Source organism: Bos indicus x Bos taurus, chromosome 7 (assembly GCF_003369695.1).
Source record: "Bos indicus x Bos taurus breed Angus x Brahman F1 hybrid chromosome 7, Bos_hybrid_MaternalHap_v2.0, whole genome shotgun sequence".
In the NCBI taxonomy this organism is placed as follows: domain Eukaryota; kingdom Metazoa; phylum Chordata; class Mammalia; order Artiodactyla; family Bovidae; genus Bos; species Bos indicus x Bos taurus.
This window is the reverse complement of record NC_040082.1, coordinates 15,864,387-15,878,579: the sequence shown is the minus strand read 5'-3', so window position 1 is coordinate 15,878,579 and position 14,193 is coordinate 15,864,387. Positions and strand designations below refer to the sequence as shown.

Below are 14,193 nucleotides of genomic sequence, written 5' to 3'. Positions count from 1 at the left end.
ACCACCCTTATGGCAGAAAGCAAAGAGGAACTAAAGAGCCTCTTGATGAAAGTGAAAGAGCAAAGTGAAAAAGCTGGCTTAAAACTCAACTTTCAAAAAATGAAGATCATGGCACCCAGTCCCATCACTTCATGGCAAATAGATGGGGAAACAATGGAAACAGTGACAGACTTCACTGACTTGGGCTCCAAAATCACTGCAGATGGTGACTTCAGCTATGAAATTAAAAGACACTTGCTCCTTGGAAGAAATGCTATGACAAACCTAGACAGTACGTTAAAAAGCAGAGACATTACTTTGCCAACAAAAGTCTGTCTGGTCAAAGCTATGGTTTTTCCAGGAGTCATTTTCAACTCCATATAGAGTTGGACCATAAAGAAGGCTGGGCACCGAAGAATTGATGCTTTTGAACTGTGGTGTTGGAGAAGACTCTTGAGAGTCCCTTGGACTGCAAGGAGATCCAACCAGTCCATCCTAAAGGAAATCAGTCCTGAATATTCATTGGAAGGACTGATACTGAAACTGAAGCTCTAATACTGTGGCTACCTGATGTGAAGAACTGACTCATTGGAAAAGACCCTGATGCTGCGAACAGCTGAAGGCAGAAGAAGGGGACCACAGAAGACGAGATGGTTGGATGGCAACACCAACTTGATGGACATGAGTTTAAGCAAGCTCCGGGAGATGGTACAGGACAGGGATGCCTGGCATGCTGCAGTTCATGTTGTCGCAAAGAGTTGGACACGACTGAGTGACTGAACAAGAAACATGACTCTGACATCCATTCAGAGTCTTAATTAGAAAGTTCTCTTCTTTTCAAAACTTCAACCTTCATACACAGATAATATTTACACCCTACTCCCATCTCCTCAGCTCCTAGCTAGGGTGTGCTTACAGGCAGCAGCACATGGCTTTTTCCTCTGCCCGGTACTCCCACCTTTTCTTGCTAATTGTAGTTTCCGGCCTCAACTGAAACATTAGAAGTTTGGTGGGTGTCATTGTAAGGTGATGGCTTCCCTGGTGGCTCAGATGGTGAAGAATCTGCCTGCAATGCAGGAGAGCAGGGTTCAATCCCTGGGTTGGGAAGATCCCTTGGAGAAGCAAACAGCAACCCACTCCAGTATTCTTGCCTGGAGAATTCCATGGACAGAGTAGACTGGAAGGCTAAAATGCATGGGATCACAAGAGTTGACACGACTGAGCAACTTTAAGAGTTCCTTCTCAATTGTAAGGTGATGTCTGATTCCTTAGGCCTGATAGAGACTTAAAGATCTTTGTCTCTTCATGTGGATTTTCTTGGTTTTATCAGAGACTCCCAGCTTTGTGGGTAGTCTCTTACTGAAGAATCGGCTTTGAAATCTGTGGGGCTCAATGCAAAATATAAAACATGCAGGGCCCTTTGTTAAAAAATGATTAAACATGTCAACACGGTGACTACAGAGCACTAAACCCAGTGGGAGGCCTGTGCACAGGGCAGGACGCACAATTGCACTAAGCTGGGTGGATGGACTCTGTTCCACTTCCTCTCTTCACATGCTCTGGCAATCTGGAGACCTCCAGCTTCCTTTCTGCTGAGATTCCATCATTCCTCTAGGTGGCTCCGCATGTCAGGACCTAAGATAATGCCAATGCCAGTCCACCAGCTCAGGTGGCATCATCCATTCCTGGATCGAATGAACTCCAGGCGTGCTGGAGCAACTCACACTGCAGCAACTCTTTAGTAAGATGGAGGGCATCTTGTAGCCAAACGTGCATTCCTAACTATCTGGGATTCACCCACTGGGTGAATGACCACTCTCCCAGAAGCAGGCAGTCACTTTCCAAACCATGACCAACTCTCTTCCCAGCAGGTGGAGAGCTGCAGTTTTCAAGGCACGCATCAGACACCTGTCCATATGCTTCTGGACACGCGCCTGCAGGACCTCTGAGGCCACACGTCACAGCCTCCCTCTCTCTGGCGGCACTGCCTTTCTTGCCTGGGGGGCACCTGTGTGTGTGGAAATGTGCCAGGGAGATGATGAGGAGGCAACAGCTTTCTCCAGAAAGATTTCTTCACAGTCCTCCAACTCTACTCTCCTAATCTTTGTATAGCTTCCTTATGGGTTAAGTCTTCCAGCTGCTTCAGAAATCTGTATCTTGATTTGCTATCTCTCTTTGGAATCTAAGATATTTAATATCTTAGCAGAACCTTTCAGTTTAACAATCTATTCATATATTATCACATATAAAACACCCTAATTTTCATATACACGTCCTCCATACACTGCCAGCTATTTACCAGAGAAATACGACATCTCCTTACAAAAACCGCTGGGTATCAAATCTTATAACAAGCAAATCAAATGTGAACAGTGCTTTGAAGTTTACAAATGCATTTGTGTTACTTCATTTGACATTCCTAACAACCCTAGGCAAAGTAGTTATTACCATCTCCACTATTATCAAAAAAGTTAGGAGGGGAGTTCTAGACAGCTTAATTGGCTGAAGTTTTCATAGGCAGAACCAAAGCTCCTAGAGAAAACACTTTTTGTGGTGACAGCAGTGGTGGGGGGATGGAGGCAGGTATACACGGGTACACAGAAGCAGAAGATACTAAGAAGAGATGGCAAGAATACACAGAAGAACTGTACAAAAAAGATCTTCATGATCCAGATAATCATGATGGTGTGATCACTGACCTAGAGCCAGACATCCTGGAATGTGAAGTCAAGTGGGCCTTAGAAAGCATCACTATGAACACGGCTAGTGGAGGTGATGGAATTCCAGTTGAGCTATTCCAAATCCTGAAAGATGATGCTGTGAAAGTGCTGCACTCAATATGCCAGCAAATTTGGAAAACTCAGCAGTGGCCACAGGATTGGAAAAGGTCAGTTTTCATTCCAATCCCAAAGGAAGGCAATGCCAAAGAACGCTCAAACTACTGCACAATTGCACTCATCTCACATGCTAGTAAAGTAATGCTCAAAATTCTCCAAGCCAGGCTTCAGCAATATGTGAACCGTGAACTTTCTGATGTTCAAGCTGGTTTTAGAAAAGGCAGAGGAACCAGACATCAAATTGCCAACATCCGCTGGATCATAGAAAAAGCAAGAGAGTTCCAGAAAAACATCTATTTCTGCTTTATTGATTATGCCAAAGCCTTTGACTGTGTGGATCACAATAAACTGTGGAAAATTCTGAAAGAGATGGGAATACCAGACCACCTGATCTGCCTCTTGAGAAATTTGTATGCAGGTCAAGAAGCAACAGTTAGAACTGGACATGGAACAATAGACCGGTTCCAAATAGGAAAAGGAGTACGTCAAGGCTGTATATTGTCACCCTGCTTATTTAACTTATATGCAGAGTACATCATGAGAAATGCTGGACTGGAAGAAACACAAGCTGGAATCAAGATTGCCAGGAGAAATATAAATAACCTCAGATATCAGATGACACCACCCTTATGGCAGAAAGTGAAGAGGAACTCAAAAGCCTCTTGATGAAAGTGAAAGTGGAGAGTGAAAAAGTTGGCTTAAAGCTCAACATTCAGAAAACGAAGATCATGGCATCCGGTCCCACCACTTCATGGGAAATAGATGGGGAAACAGTGGAAACAGTGTCAGACTTTAGTTTTCTGGGCTCCAAAATCACTGCAGATGGTGACTGCAGCCATGAAATTAAAAGACGCTTACTCCTTGGAAGGAAAGTTATGACCAACCTAGATAGCATATTCAAAAGCAGAGACATTACTTTGCCAACAAAGGTCCATCTAGTCAAGGCTATGGTTTTTCCTGTGGTCATGTATGGATGTGAGAGTTGGACTGTGAAGAAGGCTGAGTACCGAAGAATTGATGCTTTTGAACTGTGGTGTTGGAGAAGACTCTTGAGAGTCCCTTGGACTGCAAGGAGATCCAACCAGTCCATTCTGAAGGAGATCAGCCCTGGGACTTCTTTGGAAGGAATGATGCTAAAGCTGAAACTCCAGTACTTTGGCCACCTCATGCGAAGAGTTGACTCATTGGAAAAGACTCTGATGCTGGGAGGGACTGGGGGCAAGAGGAGAAGGGGACGACAGAGGATGAGATGGCTGGATGGCATCACTGACTCGATGGACGTGAGTCTGAGTGAACTCCAGGAGTTGGTGTTGGACAGGGAGGCCTGGCATGCTGCGATTCATGGGGTTGCAAAGAGTCGGACATGACTGAGCAACTGATCTGATCTGATCTGAATCCAATCTCGTCATCTGAAAAATAGGATTCTTATGAATATTAATAAAGTTAATACATATAAAGCACTAGAACAGAACCTAGCACAGGCTAAATGTTCTGTATGTTTGCTATTATTATTGCTGTTTTTATTTTATTCCAGGTCAGATTTAATTTCCCAGCATGAAGAACAAACAAACAAAAAACACATCACAAAATAATTCTTATTAACGAACATATTAATAAATTAGACTAAAAGGGCTAAATAATAAGTTAGACTAAAAGGCCTAAAAAAGAGTAAAAGGGCTAAAACAAAAATTAAGTTAGACTTCTCCACACATTCAGGAACAGTTATAGATGCCACATGTTGCTTCCACAGCCCACCAGCTACCAGCATCACAGAGACTTTTGTTAAACATAAATATGGGACAAACAAAATAACATCTTCAGTGGCCCACAGTTACCATTAACCACCATTTCTTTCCCGCCAAATTATCTCAAATTTGACTACCACTATTACCCGCCCATTCATTCAAAACTACTGGCGGAGGAGCCCTTAGGTCTTAGGCAGAGCGTAAAGCAAAACACAACCAAGAGCAAAACACGGCCCCAACCTAAGGAGCTCTGAAATGTGCCCCAGAGTAAAGCACCAAAGCTAAACACACTTCCTAAATCTTGTATTTGTTTGCTAAAATGCCCAGTGAAAGCAAGTAAATAAAGTCGGCAATGGACTACCATGGCATAAGCAACAGTTCATTCAGTCCTGTCTAGGAAAATTTTTAAAAAATTACATTTTATCTTTTAATTACAGAAGTAATTTGTTTATGATAAAAAATTAAAACACTAGCCAAGGATAGAAAATGAAAAGTTCTCCTCCACCATTCCTTAAAGACCCCTAATACCATTCTCCAAAGTAACTGCCATTGTTTCTTTTGTGTCTTTCCGTATCTTCTGTGTGTCTTTTAACATGCACATGTACACAGTGTCTTTACAGATAAACCTTCTCGAAACTACATACTACACATAATACACTCAAACACGCTCTTCTGGGGTTTCCTCCTCCAGACACCCACTTAAATATTTATCTAGAAGAGTTTATAACACCTCTAGATTAACACACCTAACTTGGTATCAGAAAATATATCAAGTCAGAAATTACTAGGAATCCCTCTTACAGAACATCAAATTGAACTGAGAAATGACGAAATGCATCTTTGTCACTAACAGGTAGCTGGGTTAATTCTAACAAGTCACCAAGAAACAAAAATATATATTCTGTCATAATTCAACTTTTTAAGTTGTGATCTTTGTTTTTTCCTCCTAAATGATGGCAATGTCCTGCTAGAGATTATGAGTTTATGTTATGTTACTTTATTCCCATCAACGTCTACGAGGAGCCCCAGTAGAAGGTGATGAAACGATACGAACTGAATGGAATATCACTATGTAAAAAGCTTTTATCTTAAAGAAAAATAAAAGAAGCAGTTTCCCACATCATAACTATAACGAGGTCTTACCATGCAGACTTCCAGTGCAAGCAGTGCTAGCCTCAGCAGGCTTGAGAGCTTCCCACTCCAGCTGCCCTGTTGGGATGCTACTTGCAGGCTCTTCCTATAACACATCTCTGCAGCACCCATCATTCCTTGGGACTGATATATGTGTGCCAGCCACTGAGGAGTAGAAAGAGAAAAGGACCCAAACGATTTTAGTTTACTGCACAGTCTACTTCCAACAAATTCAATAAACTTTGGAGTTAAAAATTTTAATTTAATTATTGATGAATTTTGTGCCCCCAAAACAAAAATCACAGGTTAAGAAAGGGGACAGCCCCATATAACCCAGCAATCCTACTACTGGGCATATACCCTGAGAAAACTGTCATTCAAAACAACACATGTACTCCAATGTTCACTGCAGCACAATTTACAGTACCCAGGACATGGAAGCAACCTAGATGTCTATCAGCAGGTGAATGGATAAAGAAGTTGTGGTACATACATACAATGGAATATTACTCAGCCATAAAAGGGAAGGAATTTGAGTCAGTTCTAGTGAGATGGATGAACCTATAGTCTGTTAGATTAAAATAAGTCAGAAAGAGAAAAATAAATACTGTGGAATTGAGAAAAATGGTACTGTTGCACCAATTTTCAGGGCAGGAATAGAGAAGAGACTTATGAACATGGTGGGCAGAGGGAGGGAGAGAGTGGGATGAACCGAGAAAGCAGCACTGCAGCACATATATTACCATATGTAAGCCAGACAGCTAGTGCGCAGTTGCTGTGTAACACAGGAAGCTCAGCCCGGTGCTCTGTGACAGCCTAGAAGGCTGGGATGACTTGGGAAGCGGGAGGGAGGTTAAGAGAGAGAGGACATATGTACCGCCATCTTGCGCATTCCATTAGCAACAGCATACTGGCCACATCTAGTCTGAAGTCTTAAAAAGTCTCTCAAGATAGCAAGTCAGGAACAAAATCAAAACACACAATGATTGTTCATATGTGACAGATATATCATGTAAACACTAACCAAAAGTTAGCATAACTGTATTAATTCCCAACAAAGTAGACTTCAAGACAACAGATGTTAAGAGAGAAACTGGGCTGTTTCATAATGATGAAAGAGTCAGTCAAAGGAAGATATAACATTTCTACATTTTTATATCCCAATCACATAGAATTTATGAAGCAAAAATAGAAATTTAAGAAGAAATAGACAAATCCAGAATCTGAATTGGAGATTTCAACACACCTATCACAGCAATGATAACAGAAACAGACAAATAAATAAATAAGGATATAGAAGATTTAAACATAATTAACCAGCTTGACTTAAACGACATGTTTAAGAAATTGAGATACTCTGTACAAATTTCTTGCAACTCACAAATGCTAAGGAAACAAGAAATCTTAAAAGTCCTATATGTATTAAAGAAATTTAACACAGAATTTAAAAAGATACAAACTTTCCCATAAAGGAAATTCTTGGTCTGAATAGCTTCAATAGTGAATTCTTCCAAACATTAAGGAAATAAATGTCCTTACATTTATTTTTATAATTATACATAATTTCTATAATAATTTATATGTAATAATAAATATATTACTGTATAATAATTATTTATTACATTTATTTATTATTATAACACAAACTCTTTCAGAAAAATGGAATAATAACAGAGATAGCAAAACCTACTAATGACCTTATGAGACTGAAAAATTACAGGCCAATCTCTCTCATGAATATAGGTATTCACATTGTAAACAAACATTTAACAAGCTGACTCTAACAACATATAAAAGGAACAATACATATGACCAAGCAGGGCTTCTTCTAAGAACGAAAGGTTGGTTTAATATTTGAAAATCCATGCAATCTACCATATTAACAGAATAAAGAAAAAGAACCATTCTCACAGATGGCCCCCCAAAATCTACTCATTCATGATAAAAAACAAATCTCTCTTGACAAACTCAGAAAAGCATTTCCTTAATGTGAAAGATAAACTGGACAGCCATTTTAGAATCTGCTGCATGCATGAATGCTGAGTTGCTTCTGTGGTGTCCAACTCTTTGCAATCCTATGGACTGTAGCCTACCAGGCTCCTCTGTGCACGGGATTCTCCAGGCAAGAACACTGGAGTGGGTTGCCATGCCCCTCTCCAGGGGATCTTTCCAACCCCAGGATCGAACCTGCACCTCTTAGAACTTGTGCATTGGCAAGCAGGTTCTTTACTGCTAGCACCACCTGGGAAGCCCTTAGAATCTGTTAAATGCCTATAAAAACCTAAAGCAAATATTGTAGCTGAAATGATAAATGCTTTCTATCTGAGGCAGAGAATAAGACCAGTATGTTCCCTTATCACCACTTCTGTTTAACACTGTATTTGAGACTCTAAATAGTGCAATGAGTCAAGAAAAATTTTAACTTAAAATTATTAGAAAGAAAAAGTAAAAATTATTCACAAAGGAAATATTGGTGTATACAGAAAACCCAAAACTATTTCAAAAGAGTAAGTTAGTAAGGCTGCTAGAAGGTTAAAATATAAAAATCAACTGTATTTCTATGATCTTTTTAAAATTTTAAAACACTGCTGAGACAAATTTAGAACTTAAATAATAAGGACTATAACAGCTCAGTTGGTAAAGAATCCACCTGCAATACAGGAGACCTGGCTTCGATCCCTGGGTTGGGAAGATCCCCTGGAGAAGGAAATGGCAACCCACTCCAGTATTCTTGCCTGGAGAATCCCAGGGACAGAAGAGCCTGGCAGGCTACACGAATTAGCGACTAAACCACCACCCCCATAACACATTTATGAATAGAGAAACTCAACAGTAATACTTTGTTAATTTTCCCAAATTAAACTATAGATTAATTTAAACTAAAAATTTATTATTTATTTAAACTATAGATTGTAATTCCGATCTAGACCTCAGTTGGACTTTTGTTTGGCGGGGAGAGTAAGGGTAACTGACAATTCACAGGTAAATGCAAAAGACCTAAAATGGTTGAGATAAACTTGAAGGAAAACAAAAATGGAGGTCTTAATATTTGGAGGTCCTAATATTTCCTCCACACATCAAAACAAACTATAAAGCTATAAGCAATAATAAACAAATAGATCAATGAAAAAGGAGAAAAAGAATAAAGAGCCCTAAAAACCACACATACCCAGTCACCTGATTTATAACAAAAGCATCATGACAATTCAGTGGAGGACATAATGGTCTTTTCGAAGGATGGTATTAGAACAATTAACATCCATACGGGAAAAAAATGAACCTTGACCCTACAACACTCACAAAAATTAATCCAGGATGGATCATAGACCTGTATATGAAAGACAGAACAACAGTTTCTAAAGAAAAACAGAAAAAAATCTTCATGAACTAAAGTAGAACACCCTGGTAAAACATTAACCATTAAAAAATAATAAATTGGACTTCACTGAGATTAAGAACTACTCATCAAAAAATAACATTACGAAAATATTTGCAATAGAGATATCCAAAAATGTGCTTGTAGCCAGAAAATATAATGAATTTCAACAATTCAGCAAGATAACAGCCCATTAAAAACTACAGTAAAGAAACGCTACTTTAAAAATAAGATATTCAAGATCCAATAAACATATGAAAAGCGGCTCAACAGCATTTTTCATTAGGTAAATTCCACTTAGCTGCCAGGGCTTCCCTGGTAACTCAGCTGGGAAGAATCCACTTGCAATGCAGGAGACCCTGGTTCAATTTCTGGGTCAGGAAGAACCACTGGAGAAGGGATAGGCTACCCACTCCAGTATTCTTGGGCTTCCCTAGTGGCTCAGATGGTAAAGAATCCACCTGGAATGCAGGAGATCTGGATTTGATCCCTGGGTTTGGAAGATGCCCTGGAGGAGGGCATGGCAACCCACTCCAGGATTCTTGCCTGGAGAATCCCCATGGACAGAGGAGCCTGGCAGACTACCATCCCCAGGGTTACAAAGAGTCGGACACAACCGAGCAACTAACCACACAAATTCCACTTAGAACCACTATATGATACTATCCAATCCCAAAGAAAGGCAATGCCAAAGAATGCTCAAACTACCACACAATTGCACTCATCTCACATGCTAGTAAAGTAATGCTCAAAATTCTCCAAGCCAGGCTTCAGCAATATGTGAACCGTGAACTTCCTGATGTTCAAGCTGGTTTTAGAAAAGGCAGAGGAACCAGAGATCAAATTGCCAACATCTGCTGGATCACAGAAAAAGCAAGAGAGTTCCAGAAAAACATCTATTTCTGCTTTATTGACTATGCCAAAGCCTTTGACTGTGTGGATCACAATAAACTATGGAAAATTCTGAAAGAGATGGGAATACCAGACCACCTGATCTGCCTCTTGAGAAATTTGTATGCAGGTCAGGAAGCAACAGTTAGAACTGGACATGGAACAACAGACTGGTTCCAAATAGGAAAAGGAGTACGTCAGGCTGTATATTGTTACCCTGTTTATTTAACTTATATGCAGAGTACATTGTGAGAAACGCTGGACTGGAAGAAACACAAGCTGGAATCAAGATTGCCGGGAGAAATATCAATAACCTCAGATATGCAGATGACACCACCCTTATGGCAGAAAGTGAAGAGGAACTCAAAAGCCTCTTGATGAAAGTGAAAGTGGAGAGTGAAAAAGTTGGCTTAAAGCTCAACATTCAGAAAATGAAGATCATGGCATCTGGTCCCACCACTTTATGGGAAATAGATGGGGAAAGTGTCAGACTTTATTTTTCTGGGCTCCAAAATCACTACAGATGGTGACTGCAGCCATGAAATTAAAAGATGCTTACTCCTTGGAAGGAGGGTTATGACCAATCTAACATTACTTTGCCAACAAAGGTTCGTCTAGTCAAGGCTATGGTTTTTCCTGTGGTCATGTATGGATGTGAGAGTTGGACTGTGAAGAAGGCTGAGTGCCGAAGAATTGATGCTTTTGAACTGTGTTGTTGGAGAAGACTCTTGAGAGTCCCTTGGACTGCAAGGAGATCCAATCAGTCCATTCTGAAGGAGATCAGCCCTGGGTGTTCTTTGGAAGGAATGATGCTAAAGCTGAAACTCCAGTCCTTTGGCCACCTCATGCGAAGAGTTGATTCATTGGAAAAGACCCTGATGCTGGGAGGGATTGGGGGCAGGAGGAGAAAGGGACGACAGAGGATGAGATGGCTGAATGGCATCACTGACTCGATGGAAGTGAGTCTGAGTGAACTCCGGGAGTTGGTGATGGACAGGGAGGCCTGGCATGCTGCGATTCATGGGGTTGCAAAGAGTCGGACACGACTGAGTGACTGATCTGATCTGATCTGATTACCTACATATCCACTGAAAAGAGAAAATAATAACCACCATCTAGCAATATCAGCAATTGGAAGGCTTATAATTTGCAGGTGGAAACATAAATTGACAACCCATTTTAAAGAAACACTGGACAGGATCTACTAAAGTGAATACATTTTCACTACGAAAAGAAAAAGCAGAAGTGCTAGCAGCTCAGTCGTCTGACTCTCTGCAGTCCCGTGGACTATAGCCTGCCAGGCTTCTCTGTTCACGAAATTATCACCCAACAAAGGGCGTATCCCAGCAGTGTTATAACAGCCAAAACCTGGAAACCCAGTTGACCTTTGAACAACATGGATGTAACTTACAGTCAGCCTCTGTACTCATGGTTGCAAGGACTGAACCAACCACGGACTACTGAAAAATAGCCATGTATAACTGGACTCATGCAGTTCAGACCCATGCTGTTCAAGGGTCAACTGTAATCCAAATGTCTATCAACAGTAAAAGGGATATCTTACAGTATATTATTCATAAAAATACGTGAAAAAAAAAACTATGGCTACATGAAACAACTAAATGAACTTCATGGACATGATGTTGAATGAAAGTAACCACATACAAAAAGATATTCCATATATATCAAGTTTAAAAACAGGCAAAATTAGACAGAAGTGATATAAGGCATAATAGTGGTTCTGCTGCCTCCTTTTTTTGACACAGGGGGAGTCACAAAGGGAGAGGCATGGGGGAAGCCGCTAGGTTGCAGGAAGTCACAGAAATTATGATGCCCGAAGATGACAGAGGGCCAAACAGGATAGCAGGTCAGATCTTAAATGGTTTGCAGTTATGGAGAAGTGGTAGCTAGGAGACCATGAACTGGAACTACTTCAATATGGAACAGAAACCTCATCTGAGGTTTCAGTTCTGTTTGGATCTAGCACAGGAGATAGTGGAGGACAGATAAGCCTGGCGTGCTACAGTCCATGGGGTTGCAAGGAGTCGGACACAACTTAGTGACTGAACAACAAAGCACAGATTCTGAAGGCAGCAGTTCATGAGCCATTAGATGTAATAGTTATAGGGAGAGTTTGGCCATGGCATGTGGCATATTCTGTAAAGCAGACACAGAAGTCTAATAGTGTGGAGGTGAACAGTATGTAACGTAAGGACTGTACTTAAAACCAATTAGTGATCTTCAGCATGATCTTATTTCAACAATGTACCACTGCTTATATGGTACTTCCATTAAACTGCTGAACAGTGAATATTTACTGATAATTTTTAAAAGACTTCTACAGTAATTATATTATCTAAAATTCCTCTCTCATGTTTCAGATGAAGACTCTGGAGCTGAAGTGGGTGTACCTGGACTAAAATCACATAACCAGTTAGTAGTATATTCAAGTTGAAAACTTTTTGTTAGCAATTTGTGTTAATACCAGCAACCACATCCAATCTTTCGGCAGTAGAATACACTTAAATGAAGATTCTGCAGATGCAGTTACACACCTGGCCTTCATGCAAGGTACACCAATTCCAAAATGGTAGTATGACTGAGGTGCCTATTCAGTAGGGATGTGGGCAGAATTTTTTTTCTAGAATCCTATTAATTCTTATTGCCTTTTATGGTTTCCTGCAGGGGCTTTATATGTACAGGATTTAATGGCCAGTTAGAAATACCCAACCTTAATTCCAAGGTGTCTTCAGTCCTGTACTGCTAGAGAAAAAGGCTAACACCACATTTATCAAAGTGAAAGTGAAGTCACTCAGTCCTGTCCGACTCTTTGTGACCCCATGGACTGTAGCCTACCAGGCTCCTCTGTCCATGGGATTTTTCCAGGCAAGAGTACTGGAGTAGGGTGCCATTTCCCTCTCCAGGGTACTTTCCCGACCCAGGGATTGAACCTGGGTCTCCCGCATTGTAGGCAGATGCTTTACCGTCTGAGCCACCAGGGATATGTTTATCACATCTTGCAATATTCCTTTTTTCCCTAAAATCATACACAATTGTGAAACTAACACATTTCAGTGCCAGATTAATTCAGAAACCAAGACAATTTGCCTTCAATTGTCAACAGAAGAAAACATCAGAGCATCTTAAGATATAACCTGACACTTGCTTAATATTCCACTATATCTAAAGCTAAGTTATTTCAAACCTTGGTGAGGTAAAATATTTTAAAAGTATAAAGGTAAGGTATAAAGTAGTGGCAGTGAATTCTAACAATTAATCATATGGTTCTCTGTCCTTATCTTTAGTTTATCCTGACAATCATTCTTTCTAGCATTAATTTATTTGGGCTTCCCTGGTGGCTCAGCAGTAAAGAAGCTACATGCCAGTGCAGGAGATGTTGGTTTGATCCCTGGGTAGGGAAGATCCCACGGAGAAGGAAATGGCAACCTACTGCAGTATTCTTGCCTGGGAAATCCCACGTACAGAGGAGACTGGCAGGATACAGTTCATGGGGTCACAAAAAGGTTGGGTACGCTTAGCAACTAAACAACGGAGGAGGAGGCCACTAGGCTGCAGGAACTGCTCTATACCTTGACGTGTGTGTTCAGTCGCTAAGCCGTGTCAACTCTTTGTGACCCTACTGACCGTAGCCTGCCTGGCTCCTCTGTCCATGGGATTTCCCAGGCAAGAATACTACACTGAGTTGTCATTTCCTTCTCCAGGGATATTCCCAACCCAGGAATCAAACCTGAGTCTCCTGTGTCTCCTGCACTGGCAGATTCTTTAGCACTGAGCCACCTGGGAAATCCCTACATCTTGATGTAAGTAATGGTTAAAATTACTTACATATATAGTAAGATTTTTACATTCTATTCTTTGTGAATTATATCATGGTATAAAAGAAAACACATATGCTATCTCTTAAGACTTTATTTACTGCATAATTTATCCTTTAATTTTTCCCTTTTAGTTTGACAAAGTGCTTTTCCCCTTGATAAAGAACATGAGATCATCAATATCCAGTTGACCTTAGAATTAAAGTATGTTAAGTCTCATATGGCAAATTTACTCTGAGAGGGGGAGAAAAGCACCATCCTTCTTCAAGGATTAGAGTAAAAAGGAAGCTTAATGTGCATAATCCAACTATTTTACACCATTAGATAATCTTTTTAAGCAGGACATCAAAACATTCATAGAACAAAAGATCAAATGAAGAACTGTAGTAAAACAAACT

At 40.4% G+C, this 14,193-nt stretch overlaps 1 protein-coding gene across 4 annotated transcripts in view; it reads right to left on the bottom strand.

Moving 5' to 3' along the window:
- The window catches only part of TTC37 (tetratricopeptide repeat domain 37), a 176,324-nt gene that overhangs the window by 10,134 nt on the left and 151,997 nt on the right, over positions 1–14,193 (bottom strand). For all 4 annotated transcript variants that reach the window (XM_027545580.1, XM_027545582.1, XM_027545581.1 and 1 more), the window contains one exon: positions 5,705–5,857. In XM_027545580.1, coding sequence (XP_027401381.1) covers positions 5,705–5,857 — 153 coding nt within the window. The remainder of the gene's footprint in view (positions 1–5,704; positions 5,858–14,193) is intronic.